This window comes from Mus musculus, chromosome 1 (genome assembly GCF_000001635.26).
Source record: "Mus musculus strain C57BL/6J chromosome 1, GRCm38.p6 C57BL/6J".
In the NCBI taxonomy this organism is placed as follows: Eukaryota; Metazoa; Chordata; class Mammalia; order Rodentia; family Muridae; genus Mus; species Mus musculus.
In genome coordinates, this window is record NC_000067.6 from 46,429,666 (window position 1) to 46,449,047 (window position 19,382).

Consider the following 19,382-nt stretch of genomic DNA (forward strand, 5'->3'; position numbering starts at 1 on the left):
AAATCATCTGGGAGCCAGTGCCCAGTATGCACGAATGCTCCAGAGTCAAAAGCGTTTTTAATGCTATGGTGTAGTTTAACTAAAACATCGAACATCTTCCCCGCCCCCCCCCCAAATTTATTCCTGAGCACAAAATTAGAGGGTGAAGGCTGTCTGTTCTTCCCTTCCATTGTGTGTTCCAGGCTATGGAACTCATGTGGTCAGGCTTGGTGGCAAGTGCCTTAACTACAAGGCCATCTGTCCTGGTTAAGTGGCTTATTTTATTTTAATTAATACCTAATTAATTTATTTATTTATTAATTCTGTTAACATGATACAAGTTAGACCTATCTGTAAAAAACAAAAACAAAAATGGAACAACCTCATGGAGAAAGTATGCCTTTTCTTTTCTTTTATTAGATATTTTCTTCATTTCCATTTCAAATGCCATTCCCTTGCCTAGTTTCCTCTCCCCTATACCCTCCCCCCATCCTGCTCCCCAACCCACCCATGCCTTTTCTAATTGTGGCCTGCAGGCAAGTCTGTGGGGCATTTTCTCTGAGGACTGGTCTGGAAGGGCCCAGCTCTCTGTGGGTGGTGCTGGACCTGGGCAAGTGGTCCTGAAGCTTATAAGAAGGCAGGCTGAGCTTGTCAGTAAGCAGTGCTCTCCTGTGGTTTCAGCTTCAGTTCCTATTTGGGGTTCCTGCCTTGGGTTCCCCTGATGTTGGAGTATAACCAGTAAGCCAAATAAAAGTCCTGCAACCTAAGTGGCTTTGGTCATGGTGTTTTATCACAGCCATAGAAACCCTAACTGAGACACATCTTACCAACCCTGAAATGGTTTCTTAATTTCAACTTTCAACTGCTTAGTACTAGTCTCTTCCTGCAGCCCCCACCCCACTCTGTGTGTGTATATGTGTGCTAATTTTGTATCTTGTAACCTTGCTGAATGAACTAATTAGTTTCAATAATTCCCTGGTGTATTATAAATTTTCCTACATATAAGATTATACTATCAGTAAAATCAAGTTTTAGGATATTTTGGATGGTATGCTTGTCTTTATAGCAAACAATGTAAAACTTGGCTGAGTGAATTAAGTTAAACCGGTTCTTTCCTCTCTACACAGGATAAGCTATCCACTAAAGGCAAATCAAAGATGCCAGCGAGATTCCTACCGCAGTTGCCTATGGTAATTTGTTAATATATTATCATTCTTTATTCTATTATGATAGTGTTGCTTACTATTATCTGATTTCTAATTCTGTGTTCTAGTTGAATCTATCCTGATGGGGAAGTCCTGTCTGGTGCATATCTTAGAAAAACCACTACCTTGATAAAGTCACCACATTAGTAATTCCTAGCATGGATGGATGGTTGGAGGAATCTGAGGCAAAGAAATCCCAGATGATCTCAAGGAGGGATGTCAGTGTTAGCATCAGGAAACAAGGGCTTGGTCATAGTGGTGTGTCTGGCACTGTGAACTTTGCCTGGGTCATTTATTTCTCTGAACCTCCTTTATGACATAAGAGGAGATGGCTCTTCTAGTGTCAAAAGCTGTACTTCAAAATATTTTGTAGACTTTGGCTTTTGTTTTCATTATTTCTCCATAAATTACCACTGTCTATGGAAAAGGCAGCTACTAGGCACTGTTAGTGGACAAAGCATTGGAAAAGTTAGGTTCCACTGCAGTAAAACTTACAATCTACTAATTCTGTTGGATTTAATGACATTGAATTGCACTCTTATGACTTCTAAGACTTGAGTCTAAGTAGAGTTTCAGGACAGATATTATTTTGAAACATATTTTCAAGTCTTAGAATAAAATGTATGATGGAATCTGCATTGCTTTGTACAGGGAAGATTCCTAACAATTTTTTATTAAATAAATGCATCGAAACAAAAAATCAAAAACCAGAGACTTAAATGAAAACACCAAGGGAATAATCTTGAGCATTTCTAAGCACCTGTTTTAATTTTCAGTCTGTTTCCAATGTTTCAGCCAGGATTATTAGGAACCTTATAAGTAAAACCATAACTTTCTTATATCTATCAATGTTTTTATGTTTTCTAGTTCACAAATCAAAGTACTAAAATGAAAAACAATTTCTCTTTAAAACTTAACAAATTATAAAATTGAAAATGTTGCTGTTGGGGTGTTTGAGCCTGTTACACTTGTGTTCAGTCACTGCATAAGTATTCGGGGTCAGATGAATGAATTTTTTTCAAGCCAATAAGCCATATGGTTATTGAAAATGTGTTTTCTCGCAAACTTTATATGCCCCAGTACAGGGGAACGCCAGGGCCAAAAAGGGGGAGTGGGGGGGCTAGGGGAGTGGGGGTGGGTGGGTATGGGGGACTTTTGGTATAGCATTGGAAATGTAAATGAGCTAAATACCTAATAAAAATGGAAAAAAAAACAAAAACAAAACAAAAAAAAAACAACAAAAACAAACAAACAAAAAAAAAAGAAAATGTGTTTTCTGGCTGACTGAAAACCTTACAGTATGCTCATATTTAAGCACATCTTGTGGGTTTTCTTTTATATTCTTGAGCATTTGTGATCTAGGAGAAATCATACTTTTGAGACAGTTTAAAAGAATCTATTTCCTTGCTTGTATCTAAACATTAAATTCATACTCGTGTGAAAGCACTCCAGCAGCCACAAGACTAAGGGTGCTTTGCTCACGGGCACTTGGGCTTCACTAAGTCTTAGAGGTCTGATCCAGCACAATTGCTCTCTGCCTTCATGAACTGTGATGGGAGTGAGATAGCCCTCCTCAATCTTGTAGTCATGCCTCTGGGCACACGTGGCCTTTGTGCCTGTGGGTACAGGAATGAACGACGGAGGACACTTTTCCAGACCTTGACTGTCTGCTACGTCTATGCAGTGCAGGCCATATGGCAACAAAATGGAGGAGATAGTTCAAAAGTGAGATGGTTTGGAGAGTAGGGATGAGAGCTTTGAAAACCAAGATGAAGGTTTGTTTTTCTTTTTTGAGAGATAGTTTATGATTCTGAACAGAGCAGTCAGTAGGCTCCTAGGAAGGCTGAGGTAGGTTTGTCTTACAGCACTGCCTGTAAACCAAAACCCATATCTTCTGCTGCCTGCCTTATTTGAAACTGCTGTCAGACTAGTCTCACTACTGACCTTAGTCTCTTCATATGTACCATGTTTACTGTTTACGTATGGAATAACATTGGATATCTCTTTGTACAGTCAATAGGTTAACAAAATAATTTGTCATCCAAACAGACATATCATTGGAAGAGAAAGTGCTAACAACTGTGCTTGGACAAGAGGTGTAAACTAAGACTATGTTCTATAAATTGGGGTTAAAGCCATCATAAGAGGAACTGCAGTGACTTCTAATGCTAGCCAGAGCTCAAAACCCCCATCTTCCATGATATAAGAGCGCCCGGCTATGCAGCCCTATCTCCTCTCCTCCTCACTCTGTTTTCAGGTTCTCACATAAACCTAATTTTGCAGAGTCACTTCTGATCCTGTATCATCTACCACATCACTACCTCTTCACTCTTTGATTTCCCCCTATATTATTACTTCTTGATACTGTATGACACATCTATTCTGATAGAGCTGTTTAGACTTCTACCTGAATGTATGCACCATGAGGGGAGGACCAGGTACTGTCCCTAACTCTAGACTCACTGCCTTAGGTAAAACCAGCATATAACAGGGGCTCAATAGTTCTTTGTTTAAAAAGGAATGACTTGCCTTTGGACTGAGTTAATCAAAGTTCCCTGACTGCTCACCCCAAAATCTTCTCTCAAGCTAGCTCCTATCTTTTGGCCTCTAATGCCTTCCCTGTCTTCAGTAAGTGTGTTGATAACCTTCTCTATGGAGAACCAATTTATTTTAAGGTTTGGCTGCCATCAGTTTTTGTCTTGAAAATTTCAAAACGCTAAAAGAGGTTTTCTATTTATATTCTGTCCTGGTTAGAAGCACATCATATTTTATGTGTAAAACAGAAAACAGGACATTTCTTATCTGTATAAAAGGCATGTCAGTGTTCCAACAGTATTTGTCTCAAAAATTTAATATTAAATGATATTAAATATTAATTAAATAGTATTAAATATGCTACTTTACATTAACTTTGTGGAATAAGCCAAATATGATGTAGTCAATATAAAATATAAGGTAATCAGGCCATCTTGGGTCTTGGATTCCTCAGAGACTAGTCTGCCTGCATACGTGAGAGTGAGGACTACAGAAGCTACACAGCTTCTGGGACAGGCAGAAGCAACAAAGCTTCTGAGACAAACCCATTTTAGACTCCAGACATCAGGGCACCTTCCCCGACAGAGGAGAGGTATTTGCCCCACCTGGGAGGGCTCTGCCAGAGCACCTGGGGAGAGCCATCTTGGGTCCCGGATCCCTCAGAGACTAGTCTGCACATGTGAGAGTGCAGACTACAGAAGCTACATATGAGCCAGGTCCAAATGCCAGATATCTGTGCACCTTCCCTGCAAGAGGAGAGCTTGCCTGCAAAGAGTACTCTGACCTCTGAAACTCAGGAGAGAGCTAGACTCCCAGGTTTGTTGACAGATGCTAAAAGAATCACAGGAGGAACAAGCTCCAACCAGAGACAACTATAACAACTAACTCCATAGATTACCAGATGGCGAAAGGCAAATGTAAGAATCTTACTAATAGAAACCCAGCACTCCCACGTCAGCCAGTCCTGGATACCACAACACACCTGAAAAGCAAGACTCAGATTTAAAATCATATCTCATGATGCTGGTAGAGGACATCAAAAAGAACTTTAATAACTAAATTAAAGAAATACAGGAGAACACTGCTAAAGAGGTAGAAGTCCTTAAAGAAAAACAGGAAAACACAACCAAACAGATGATGGAATTGAACAAAACCATACAAGACCTAAAAAGGGAAGTAGAAACAATAGTAGAAAACACAAAGTGAGACAACGCTGGAGATAGAAACCCTAGGAAAGAAATCTGGAACCATAGATGCCAGCATCAGCAACAGAATACAAGAAATAGCAGAGAGAATCTCAGGTATAGAAGATTCCATAGAGAACATCTGCACAACAATCAAAGAAAATGCAAAATGCAAAATGCAAAAAGATCCTAACTCAAAACATCCAGGAAATCCAGTACACAATGTGAAGACCAAACCAACGGATAATAGGAGTAAATGAGAATGAAGATTTTCAACTTAAAGGGCCAGCAAATATCTTCAACAAAATTATAGAAAAAAACTTCCCATAACCTAAAGAAAGAGATGCCCATGAACATACAAGAAGCCTACAGAACTCCAAATAGACTGGACCAGAAAAGAAATTCCTCCTGACACATAATAATCAGAACAACAAATTCACTAAATAAAGATAGAATATTAAAAGCAGAACGGGAAAAAGGACAAGTAACATATAAAAGCAGGCCTATTAGAATTACACCAGATTTCTCACCAGAGAATATGAAAGCCAGAAGATCCTAGACAGATGTTATGCAGACCATAAGAGAACACAAAGGCCAACCCAAGCTACTATACCCAGCAAAACTCTCAATTACCATTGGTGGAGAAACCAAAGTATTGCATGATAAAACTAAATTCAAACAATATCTTTCCACGAATCCAGCCCTTCAAAAAATAATAAAGGGAAACCACCAACACAAGGACAGAAACTACACCTGAGAAGAAGCAAGAAAGTAATCCTACAACAAGCCCAAAAGAGGACAGCTGCAAGAACAGAATCCCAATATTAACAACAAAAATAACAGGAGACAACAATTACTTTTCTATAACTTCTCTTAACATCAATGTACTTAATTTCCCAATAAAAAGACATAGACTAATAAACTGGCTACACAAGCAGGACCCAACGTTTTGTTGCTTACAGGAAACCCACCTACAGACACTAACTCAGAGTGAAAGGCTGGAAATCAATTTTCCAAGCAAATGCTCTGAAGAAACAAGCTGGAGTAGCCATTGTTATATTGAATAAAATTGACTTCCAACCCAAAGTTATAAAAAGACAAGAAGGGGCACTTCATACATATAAAAGGTAAAATCTACCAAGATGAACTCTCAATTCTGAATATCTATGCTCCAGATACAAGGGCAGCCACATTCATTAAAGAAACTTTAGTAAAGCAAAAAGCACACATTGCATCTCACACAATAATAGTGGGAGACTTCAACACCCCACTCTCACTGATGGACAGATCCTGGAAACAGAAACTAAACAGAGACACATGGACACTAACAGAAGTTATGAAACAAATGGATTTAATTGATATCTACAGAACATGTTATCCTAACACAAAAGGATATACCTTCTTCTCAGCACCTCATGGTACCTCCTCCAAAATTGACTATATAATCGGTCACAAGACAGGCCTCAACAGATATAAAATATTGAAAATTTCCCATGCATCCTATCTGATCACCACGTACTAAGACTGATATTCAATAACAACATAAATAATAGAAAGACAACATTCAGGAGGAAACTGAACAACACTCTATTCAATGATTCCTTGGTCAAGGATGAAATAAAGAATGAAATTAAAGACTTTTTAGAGTTTAATGAAAATGAAGCCACAACATACCCAAACTTAGAGGACCCAGTGAAGGCAGTCCTAAGAGGAAAACTCATAGCTGTGAGTGCCTCCAAAAAGAAACTACAGCAAGCATACACTAGCAGCCTGACAGCACACCTAGAAGCTCTAGAACTAAAGGAAGCAAATTCACCCAAGAGGAGTAGACTGCAGGAAATAATCAAACTCAGAGCTGAAATCAACCAAGTGGAAACAAAAAGAACTATTTAAAGAATCAACCAAACCAGAAGCTGGTTCTTTGAGAAAATTAACAAGATAGATAAACCCTTAGCCAGAATAACTAGAGAGCACTGGGACAGTATCCTAATTAACAAAATCACAAATGAAAAAGGAGACATAACAACAGAACCTGAGGAAATCCAAAACATCATCAGATCCTACCACAAAAGGCTATATTCACCAAACTGGAAAATCTGGATGAAATGAACAAATTCCTAGACAGATACCAGGTACCAAAGTTAAATGAGGATCAGATTACTGATCTAATTAGTCCCATTTCCCCTAAAGAAATAGAAACAGTCATCAATAGTCTCCCCCGCACCCCCCCAAAAAATAGACCAGGACCAGATGGGTTTAGTGCAGAGTTCTTTCAGACCTTCAAAGAAGACCTAATTCCAACTCTCCTCAAACTATTCCACAAAATAGAAACAGAAGTACTCTACCCAATTCATTCTATGAAGCCACGGTTACTCTGATACCTAAACCACAGAAAGATCCAACAAAGAAAAAGAACTTCAGACCAATTTCTCTTATGAATATCAATGCAAAAATACTCAATGAAATCCTCGCAAACCGAATCCAAGAACACATCAAAACAATCATCCATCATGACCAAGTAGGCTTCATCCCAGGGACGCAGGGATGGTTTAATATAGGGAAACCCATCGATGTAATCCACTATATAAACAAATTCAAAGGCAAAAAACACATGATCATCTCTTTAGATGCTGAGAAAGCATTTGACATAATTCAAAACCCCTTCATGATAAAAGTTTTGGAAAGATCAGGAATTCAAGGCTCATACCTAAACATAATAAAATCAATCTACAGCAAACCAGTAGCCAACATCAAACTAAATGGAGAGAAACTCAAAACAATCCCACTAAAATTAGGGACTAGACACTTTCTCCCTATGTATTCAATATAGTACTTGAAGTTCTAACTAGAGCAATTCGACAACAAAAGGACATCAAGGGGATACAAATTGGAAAGGAAGAAGTCAAAATATCACTTTTTGCAGATGATATGATAGTATATATAAGTGCCCATAAAATTCCACCAGAGAACTCCTAAGCCTGATAAACAGCTTTAGTGCAGTAGCTGGATATAAACTTAACTCAAATAAATCAATTGCCTTTCTCTACACAAAGGATAAACGGACTGAGAAAGAAATTAGGGAAACAACACCCTTCACAATAGTCACAAATAGTATAAAATACATTGGTGTGACTCTAACTAAGGAAGTGAAACATCTTTATCATAAGAACTTCAAGTCTCTGAAGAAAGAAATTGAAGAAGATCTTTGGAAGATGGAAAGATCTCCTATGCTGATGGATTGGCAGGATTAATATAGTAAAAATGGCTATCCTTCCCAAAGCAATCTACAGATTCAATGCAATACCCATTAAAATTCCAACTCAATTTTTCACTGAGATAAAATGGGCAATTTGCAAATTCATCTGGAAAAATAAAAAACCTAGGATGGCAAAAACTATTCTCAACAATAAAATAACCTCTGGTAGAATCACCATGCCTGACCTCAAGCTGTACTACAGAGCAATTGTGATAAAAACTGCATGGTACAGGTACAGTGACAGACAGGTAGATCAATGGAATAGAATTGAAGACCCAGAAATGAATCCACATACCTATGGTCACTTGATCTTTGACAAAGGAGCTAAAACCATCCACTGGAAAAAGACATCATTTTCAACAAATGGTGCTGGCACAACTGGCAGTTATCATGTAGAAGAATGCTAATTTATCCATTCTTATCTCCTTGTACAAAGCTCAAGACTAAGTGAATCAAAGACCTCACATAAGACCAGAGACATTGAAATTAATAGAGGAGAAAGTAGGGAACAGCCTCGAAGATATGGGCACAGGGAAAAATTCCTGATCATAACAGCAATGGCTTGTGCTGTAAGATCAAGAATTGACAAATGGGACCTCATAAAATTGCAAAGCTTCTGTAAGGCAAAAGACATTGTCAATAAGACAAAAAGGCCACCAACCGATTGGGAAAGTACTTTTACCAATCTTAAATCTGATAGGGGACTAATATCCAATATATACAAAGAGTTCCAGAAGCTCGACTCCAGAAATTCAAATAACCCCATTAAAAAATTGGGTTCAGAGCTAAACAAAGAATTCTCAACTGAGGAATACCAAATTGCTAAGAAGCACCTGAAAAAATGTTCAACATCCTTAATCATCAGGGAAAGGCAAATCAAAACAAACCTGAGATTCTACCTCACACCAGTCAGAATGGCTAAGGTCAAAAATTCAGGTGACAGCAGATGCTGGCGAGGATTTGGAGAAAGAGGAACACTCATCCATTGCTGGTGGGATTGCAAGCTTGTACAACCACTCTGAAAGTCAGTCTGGAGGTTCCTCAGAAAATTGGACATAGTACTACTGGAAGATCCAGCAATACCTCTCCTGGGCATATACCCAGAAGATGTTCCAACTGATAATAAGGACACATGCTCCACTATGTTCATAGCAGCCTTATTTATAATAACCAGAAGGTGAAAAGAATACAGATGTCCCTCAACAGAAAGAATGGATACAGAAAATGTGGTACATTTACACAATGGAGTACTACTTAGCTAGTAAAAACAATGGCCAAATGGATGTATCTGGAGGATATCATCCTTAGTGAGGTAACCCAATCACAAATGAAGTCATTAGATATTCACTCACTGATAAGTGGATATTAGCCCAGAAACATAGAACACCCAAGATAGAATATGCAAAACACAAGAAAATCAAGAAGAGGGAAGACCAACGAGTGGATACTTCATTCCTCTTTAGAATAGGGAACAAAATACCCATGAAAGGAGTTACAGACACAAAGTTTGGAGCTAAGATGAAAGGATGGACTATCCAGATACTACCCCACCTAGGGATCCATCAATCAGCCACCAAACCCAGACTATTGCATATGCCAGAAAGATTTTGCTGAAGGGACCCTGTTATAGCTGTCTCGTATGAGGCTATACCAGTGTCTGGCATATACAGAAATTGATGCTCACAGTCATCTAGAAGGTGGACCACAGGGCCCCCAATGGAGAAGCTAGAGAAAGCAACCAAGGAGCTGAAGGGGTCTGCAACCCTATAGGTGGAACAACAATATGAACTAACCAGTACCCCCAGAGCTCATATCTCTAGCTGCATATGTAGCAGAAGATGGCATAGCCAGCCATCACTGGGAAGAGAGGCCCCTTGGTATTGCAAACTTTATATGCCCCAGTACAGAGGAATGCCAGGGCCAAGAATTGGGAGTGGGTGGGGAGAGGGAATGGTGGGGTAGGGTATAGGGAACTTTCGGGATAGCATTTGAAATGTATATAAATAAAATATCTAATAATAAATAAACAAATAAATAAATTTTAATGTAATCAATTTGAAGAATTACAGTGAGATAATTTACATAGTCTTCTGTTTTGAATTATCTTAAAAATCCAGCACAAGTTTTAGTTGAAATATGTTTCAGTTCAGAGCAGCCATACATCAAGTGATTCATAGCCACAGAGGACTAAAGAGGCTACTTGGGTGGAATAGGCAGGCCAGATATTGGAACAACCACTCTCTGTAGATCTGAAGGAGAGTGGTCAAGATCCATTATTTCCCAGAAAGCTCAGCCTCAGACCTCAGTGAAGATTGTGTTGCTGAGGTGGTGCCATCTTTTGGGATACTGAAATCCTGAAATCCAGCAATACCTCTCCTGGGCATATACCCAGAAGATGTTCCAACTGTTAATAAGGACACATGCTCCACTGTCTCACTTGGCACTTGGTGACACTTGTGGAAAGTCACCATGGGACACCAGTAAAAGGTGCCAAAGGATAATCTCTAGTTAGCAACACAAAAGGGGGGAGGGTGTGCCCCGGCCAGGTGCCAGGTTGCTGGCTGTCTCACCAGTGTGCATGAGAAAATCCACTGGACAATATAAAATTTGTGTTAATGCTTTCCTCTTCTTTCATGTATTTTATGCAGGATAAACTATCCAGCAAAGAAAAGGCCAAGCTGCCTACAACAGTCTTACCACAGTTAACTTTGGTAATTTATCTATATAATTTCAAAAATGTTATCATTTGTTGGCTTGATTTTTTTAAAACCTACTTTTAATAAGGGTTCTCAAATGCTTTGATTTTCCTTCCTGCCCATCGTCCAAAGGCAGGGGAGAAAAGACGGTTAATAGGACAGGGGAATGTGAACCTGTTTAGACGTAGTTCTTTGGGGTTGTTCCAATCTCCATTTGTCAGGGTACTAGCAGTCCAGTTCAGTAGTGACATGATACCAAACAGGAATCAGCAGCAATGGCATGATCCAAAGAAACTGCCAGACCTCTGTTGAATGGACACCAGTCAGCAGGAGTGACCAGAATCAGCCAGGAGGCCAGGAGAAGTTCTCAGCTGTGCCTCTCTCAATGAATGGAAGATCAGTGAAGATGTAAGACCAAGGAAGTGGTGCAAAGCTAGCAATGCAAGCATCATTACTTGCCATTGAATCCTATTTATACTCTCTCAAAACATCACATGTTCTACCACAGGACATGCTTCAGGAAACACCATGTGAGTCTATATCACCTGACATATCCAGACATTTCCACCTCAGCAGTTTTCAAAGGTTTCTTGGTTCCAAACATAAAACAAAATACCAAATCTCTGGTTTTGTGATCTGACTGGATTCTTTTCTGATAGAAAAATTCTTATATATATTATTGGACCCAAAATTTCTTATCATTTACAAACTATTCAGTGATAAATAAATGCATTTATAAGATGAATTAGCAGGAAGATCACTGTCAGAAAATAATGGCTCAGAACAGAGAGCTCCAAGATCTTTGGGAAGTCATTTCCTTCTCTGAGTCTCAGACTCTGAAAATGGGAGTATTTCATTATCTCTGTGGCAATGAACCTTACAGTGCTAAAAGGCCATTCTACAAAGGATCTTGTGGGTCCATTTCAAATGCTATCCCGAAAGTCCCCTATACCCTCCCTGTGCCCTGCTCCCCTACCCACCCCTACCAATTCTTGGCCCTGGAATTCCCCTGTACTGGGGCATATTAAGTTTGCAAGACCAATCACGACTCTACCCAATAATAGCTGACTAGGCCATCTTCTGCTACATATATAGCAAGAGATATGAGCTCTGGGGGTACTGGTTAGTTCATATTGTTGTTCCACCTATAGGGTTGCAGACCCCTTCAGCTCCTTGGGTGCTTTCTCTAGCTCCTCCATTGGGGGCCCTGTATTCCATCCAATAGATGACAGTGAGCATCCACTTCTGTATTTGCCAGGCACTGGAATAGCCTCACAAGAGACAGCTATATCAGGGCCCTTCAGCAAAATCTTGCTGGCATATGCAATAGTGTCTGTGTTTGGTGACTGATTATGGAATGGATTCCCTGGGTGGAGCAGTCTCTGGATGGTCCATCCTTTGGTCTCTGCTCCAAACTTTGCCTCTATAACTACTACCATGTGTATTTTGTTCCCTATTCTAAGCAAGAATGAAGTATCCACACGTTGGTCTTCCTTCTTGATTTTCTTTTTTTTTTTGCAAATTGTATCTTGGGTATTCTAAGTTTCTGGACTAATAGCCACTTATCAGTGAGTGCATATCAAGTGACTTCTTTTGTGATTGGGTTACCTCACTCAGGATGATAGCCTCCAGATCTATCCATTTGCCTAAGAATTTCATAAATTCATTGTTTTTACTAGCTGAGGAGTACTTCATTGTGCAAATGTACCACATTTTTGGTATCCATTCCTCTGTTGAGGGACATCTGGGTTCTTTCCAGCTTCTGGAAATAAGGCTGTTATGAACATAGTGGAGCATGTGTCCTTATTACCAGTTGGAACATCTTCTGGGTATATGCCCAGGAGAGGTATTGCTGGATCTTCTAGTAGTACTATGTCTGATTTTCTGAGGAACCTCCAGACTGACTTTCAGAGTGGTTGTACAAGCTTGCAATTCCACCAGCAATGGATGAGTGTTCCTCTTTCTCCAAATCCTCGCCAGCATCTGCTGTCACCTAAACTTTTGACCTTAGCCATTCTGACTGGTGTGAGGTGGAATCTCAGGTTTGTTTTGATTTGCCTTTCCCTTGTGATTAAGGATGTTGAACCTTTTTTTCAGGCGCTTCTCAGCCCTTTCATATTCCAGATTTCTTTGTTTAGCTCTGTACTCCATTTTTAATGGGGTTATTTGAATTTCTGGAGTCGAGCTTCTGGAACTCTTTGTATATATTGGATATTAGTCCCCCATCCAATTTAGGATTGGTAAAATCCCTTTCCCACTCTGTGGTGTCCTTTGGTCTTATTGATAGTATCTTTTGCCTTATAGAAGCTTTGCAATTTTATGAGGTCCCATTTGTCAATTCTTGATCTTACAGCACAAGCCATTGCTGTTATGATCAGGAATTTTTCCCCTGTGCCCATATCTTCAAGGCTTTTCTCCACTTTCTCCTCTATAAGTTTCAGTGTCTCTGGTTTTTTTTTTTTTTTTTTTTTTTTTTTTTTTTTTTTTTTCCATTTTTTATTAGGTATTTAGCTCATTTACATTTCCAATGCTATACCAAAAGTCCCCCTTACCCACCCACCCCCACTCCCCTACCCACCCACTCCCCCCCTTTGGCCCTGGCGTTCCCCTGTACCGGGGCACACAAAGTCTGCGTGTCCAATGGGCCTCTCTTTCCAGTGATGGCCGACTAGGCCATCTTTTGATACATATGCAGCTAGAGTCAAGAGCTCAGGGGTACTGGTTAGTTCATAATGTTGTTCCACCTATAGGGTTGAAGATCCCTTTAGCTCCTTGGGTACTTTCTCTAGCTCCTCCATTGGGAGCCCTGTGATCCATCCATTAGCTGACTGTGAGCATCCACTTCTGTGTTTGCTAGGCCCCGGCATAGTCTCACAAGAGACAGCTACATCTGGGTCCTTTCGATAAAATCTTGCTAGTATATGCAATGGTGTCAGCGTTTGGATGCTGATTATGGGGTGGATCCCTGGATATGGCAGTCTCTACATGGTCCATCCTTTCATCTCAGCTCCAAACTTTGTTTCTGTAACTCCTTCCATGGGTGTTTTGTTCCCACTTCTAAGGAGGGGCATAGTGTCCACACTTCAGTCTTCATTTTTCTTGAGTTTCATGTGTTTAGGAAATTGTATCTTATATCGTGGGTATCCTAGGTTTTGGGCTAGTATCCACTTATCAGTGAGTACATATTGTGTGAGTTCCTTTGTGATTGTGTTACCTCACTCAGGATGATGCTCTCCAGGTCCATCCATTTGGCTAGGAATTTCATAAATTCATTCTTTTTAATAGCTGAGTAGTACTCCATTGTGTAGATGTACCACAATTTCTGTATCCATTCCTCTGTTGAGGGGCATCTGGGTTCTTTCCAGTTTCTGGCTATTATAAATAAGGCTGCTATGAACATAGTGGAGCATGTGTCCTTCTTACCAGTTGGGGCTTCTTCTGGATATATGCCCAGGAGAGGTATTGCTGGATCCTCCGGTAGTACTATGTCCAATTTTCTGAGGAACCGCCAGACTGATTTCCAGAGTGGTTGTACAAGCCTGCAATTCCACCAACAATGGAGGAGTGTTCCTCTTTCTCCACATCCTCGCCAGCATCTGCTGTCACCTGAATTTTTGATCTTAGCCATTCTCACTGGTGTGAGGTGGAATCTCAGGGTTGTTTTGATTTGCATTTCCCTGATGATTAAGGATGTTGAACATTTTTTCAGGTGCTTCTCTGCCATTCGGTATTCCTCAGGTGAGAATTCTTTGTTCAGTTCTGAGCCCCATTTTTTAAGGGGGTTATTTGATTTTCTGAGGTCCACCTTCTTGAGTTCTTTATATATGTTGGATATTAGTCCCCTATCTGATTTAGGATAGGTAAAGATCCTTTCCCAGTCTGTTGGTGGTCTTTTTGTCTTATAGACAGTGTCTTTTGCCTTGCAGAAACTTTGGAGTTTCATTAGGTCCCATTTGTCAATTCTCGATCTTACAGCACAAGCCATTGCTGTTCTGTTCAGGAATTTTTCCCCTGTGCCCATATCATCAAGGCTTTTCCCCACTTTCTCCTCTATAAGTTTCAGTGTCTCTGGTTTTATGTGAAGTTCCTTGATCCACTTAGATTTGACCTTAGTACAAGGAGATAAGTATGGATCGATTCGCATTCTTCTACATGATAACAACCAGTTGTGCCAGCACCAATTGTTGAAAATGCTGTCTTTCTTCCACTGGATGGTTTTGGCTCCCTTGTCGAAGATCAAGTGACCATAGGTGTGTGGGTTCATTTCTGGGTCTTCAATTCTATTCCATTGGTCCACTTGTCTGTCTCTATACCAGTACCATGCAGTTTTTATCACAATTGCTCTGTAGTAAAGCTTTAGGTCAGGCATGGTGATTCCACCAGAGGTTCTTTTATCCTTGAGAAGAGTTTTTGCTATCCTCGGTTTTTTGTTATTCCAGATGAATTTGCAAATTGCTCCTTCTAATTCGTTGAAGAATTGAGTTGGAATTTTAATGGGGATTGCATTGAATCTGTAGATTGCTTTTGGCAAGATAGCCATTTTTACAATGTTGGTCCTGCCAATCCATGAGCATGGGAGATCTTTCCATCTTCTGAGATCTTCTTTAATTTCTTTCTTCAGGGACTTGAAGTTTTTATCATACAGATCTTTCACTTCCTTCGTTAGTCACGCCGAGATATTTTATATTATTTGTGGCTATTGAGAAGGGTGTTGTTTCCCTAATTTCTTTCTCAGCCTGTTTATTCTTTGTGTAGAGAAAGGCCATTGACTTGTTTGAGTTAATTTTATATCCAGCTACTTCACCGAAGCTGTTTATCAGGTTTAGGAGTTCTCTGTTGGAATTTTTAGGGTCACTTATATATACTATCATATCATCTGCAAAAAGTGATATTTTGACTTCCTCTTTTCCAATTTGTATCCCCTTGATCTCCTTTTGTTGTCGAATTGCTCTGGCTAATACTTCAAGTACTATGTTGAAAAGGTAGGGAGAAAGTGGGCAGCCTTGTCTAGTCCCTGATTTTAGTGGGATTGCTTCCAGCTTCTCTCCATTTACTTTGATGTTGGCTACTGGTTTGCTGTAGATTGCTTTTATCATGTTTAGGTATTGGCCTTGAATTCCTGATCTTTCCAGAACTTTTATCATGAATGGGTGTTGGATCTTGTCAAATGCTTTTTCTGCATCTAACGAGATGATCATGTGGTTTTTGTCTTTGAGTTTGTTTATATAATGGATTACATTGATGGATTTTCGTATATTAAACCATCCCTGCATCCCTGGAATAAAACCTACTTGGTCAGGATGGATGATTGCTTTAATGTGTTCTTGGATTCGGTTAGCGAGAATTTTATTAAGGATTTTTGCATCGATGTTCATAAGAGAAATTGGTCTGAAGTTCTCTATCTTTGTTGGATCTTTCTGTGGTTTAGGTATCAGAGTAATAGTGGCTTCATAAAATGAGTTGGGTAGAATACCTTCTACTTCTATCTTGTGAAAAAGTTTGTGCAGAACTGGAGTTAGATCTTCTTTGAAGGTCTGATAGAACTCTGCACTAAACCCGTCTGGTCCTGGGCTTTTTTTGGCTGGGAGACTATTAATAACTGCTTCTATTTCTTTAGGGGATATGGGACTGTTTAGAAGGTCAACTTGATCCTGATTCAACTTTGGTACCTGGTATCTGTCCAGAAATTTGTCCATTTCGTCCAGGTTTTCCAGTTTTGTTGAGTATAGCCTTTTGTAGAAGGATCTGATGGTGTTTTGGATTTCTTCAGGATCTGTTGTTATGTCTCCCTTTTCATTTCTGATTTTGTTAATTAGGATTTTGTCCCTGTGCCCTTTAGTGAGTCTAGCTAAGGGTTTATCTATCTTGTTGATTTTCTCAAAGAACCAACTCCTCGTTTGGTTAATTCTTTGAATAGTTCTTCTTGTTTCCACTTGGTTGATTTCACCCCTGAGTTTGATTATTTCCTGCCGTCTACTCCTCTTGGGTGAATTTGCTTCCTTTTTTTCTAGAGCTTTTAGATGTGTTGTCAAGCTGCTAGTATGTGCTCTCTCCCGTTTTTTTCTTGAAGGCACTCATAGCTATGAGTTTCCCTCTTAGAAATGCTTTCATTGTGTCCCAAAGGTTTGGGTACGTTGTGGCTTCATTTTCATTAAACTCTAAAAAGTCTTTAATTTCTTTCTTTATTCCTTCCTTGACCAAGGTATCATTGAGAAGAGTGTTGTTCAGTTTCCATGTGAATGTTGGCTTTCTGTTATTTATTTTGTTATTGAAGATCAGCCTTAGTGCATGGTGATCTGATAGGATACATGGGACAATTTCAATATTTTTGAATCTGTTGAGGCCTGATTTGTGACCTATTATGTGGTCAATTTTGGAGAAGGTACCATGAGGTGCTGAGAAGAAGGTATATCCTTTTGTTTTAGGGAAAAATGTTCTGTAGATATCTGTCAGATCCATTTGTTTCATCACTTCTGTTAGTTTCAGTGTGTCCCTGTTTAGTTTCTGTTTCCATGATCTGTCCATTGGTGAAAGTGGTGTGTTGAAGTCTCCCACTATTATTGTGTGAGGCGCAATGTGTGCTTTGAGCTTTACTAAAGTTTCTTTAGTGAATGTGGCTGCTCTTGTATTTGGAGCATAGATATTCAGAATTGAGAGTTCCTCTTGGAGGATTTTACCTTTGATGAGAATGAAGTGTCCCTCCTTGTCTTTTTTGATGACTTTGGGTTGGAAGTCAATCTTATCAGATATTAGGATGGCTACTCCTGCTTGTTTCTTCATACCATTTGCTTGGAAAATTGTTTTCCAGCCTTTCATTCTGAGGTAGTGTCTATCTTTTTCTCTGAGATGAGTTTCCTGTAAGCAGCAAAATGTTGGGTCTTGTTTGTGTAGCCAGTTTGTTAGTCTATGTCTTTTTATTGGCGAGTTGAGACCATTGATGTTAAGAGATATTAAGGAAAAGTAATTGTTGCTTCCTGTTATTTTAGTTGTTAAAGGTGGCATTCTGTTCTTGTGGCTGTCTTCTTTTAGGTTTGTTGAGGGATTACCTTCTTGTTTTTTCTAGGGCGTTGTTCCCGTTCTTGTATTGGTTTTTTTCTGTTATTATCCTTTGAAGGGCTGGATTCGTGGAGAGATAATGCGTGAATTTGGTTTTGTCGTGGAATACTTTGGTTTCTCCCTCTATGATAATTGAGAGTTTGGCTGGGTATAGTAGCCTGGGCTGCAGTTTGTGTTCTCTTAGTGTCTGTATAACATCTGTCCAGGCTCTTCTGGCTTTCATAGTCTCTGGTGAAAAATCTGGTGTAATTCTGATAGGCTTGCCTTTATATGTTACTTGACCTTTTTCCCTTACTGCTTTTAGTATTCTATCTTTATTTAGTGCATTTGATGTTCTGATTATTATGTGTCGGGAGGAATTTCTTTTCTGGTCCAGTCTATTTGGAGTTCTGTAGGCTTCTTGTATGTTCATATGCATCTCATTCTTTAGATTTGGGAAGTTTTCTTCAATAATTTTGTTGAAGATGTTTGCTGGACCTTTGAGTTGAAAATCTTCATTCTCATCCACTCCTATTATCCGTACGTTTGGTCTTCTTATTGTGTCCTGGATTTCCTGGATATTTTGAGTTAGGATCTTTTTGCATTTTCCATTTTCTTTGATTGTTGTGCCGATGTTCTCTATGGAATCTTCTGCACCTGAGATTCTCTCTTCCATCTCTTGTATTCTGTTGCTGATGCTCAAATCTATGGTTCCAGATTTCTTTCCTAGGGTTTCTATCTCTAGAGTTGCCTCGCTTTGAGTTTTCTTTATTGTGTCTACTTCCCTTTTTAGGTCTAGTATGGTTTTGTTCATTTCCATCACCTGTTTGTATGTTTTTTCCTCTTTTTCAGTAAGGACTTCTACCTGTTTGATTGTGTTTTCCTGTTTTTCTTTAAGGACTTGTAACTCTTTAGCAGTGTTCTCCTGTATTTCTTTAAGTGATTTATTAAAGTCCTTCTTGATGTCCTCTACCATCATCATGAGATATGCTTTTAAATCTAGGTCTAGGTTCTCAGGTGTGTTGGGGTTCCCTGGACTGGGCGAAGTGGGTGTGCTGGGTTCTGGTGATGGTGAGTGGTCTTGGTTCCTGTTAGTAAGATTCCTCCGTTTACCTTTCGCCATCTGGTAATCTCTGGAGTTAGTAGTTATAGTTGACTCTGTTTAGAGATTGTTCTTCTGGTGATTCTGTTACCGTCTATCAGCAGACCTGGGAGACAGATTCTCTCCTCTGAGTTTCAGTGCTCAGAGCACTCTCTGCTGGCAAGCTCTCTTACAGGGAAGGTGCGCAGATATCTTGTATTTGGACCTCCTCCTGGCCGAAGAAGAAGGCCCAAAACAGGACCTTTCTCAGACACTGTGTTGCTTTGGCAGTTCCCAGGTGGTACAGACTCTCACCTAAGCAGACTAAATTCCTAAGTTCCTTGGAGTCCCGGGACCAAGATGGCGACCGCTGCTGCTGTGGCTTAGGTCGCCTCCCCAGCCGGGCGGGCA

At 39.7% G+C, this 19,382-nt stretch overlaps 1 protein-coding gene across 2 annotated transcripts in view; it reads left to right on the forward strand.

Annotated features, from left to right (window-relative positions):
• Positions 1–19,382, forward strand: part of Dnah7c (dynein, axonemal, heavy chain 7C) — a 382,050-nt gene that overhangs the window by 4,238 nt on the left and 358,430 nt on the right. For both annotated transcript variants that reach the window (XM_011238631.3, NM_001310335.1), the window contains exons 2-3: positions 1,107–1,169; positions 10,808–10,870. In XM_011238631.3, the coding sequence (XP_011236933.1) occupies positions 1,107–1,169; positions 10,808–10,870 (126 nt within the window). The remainder of the gene's footprint in view (positions 1–1,106; positions 1,170–10,807; positions 10,871–19,382) is intronic.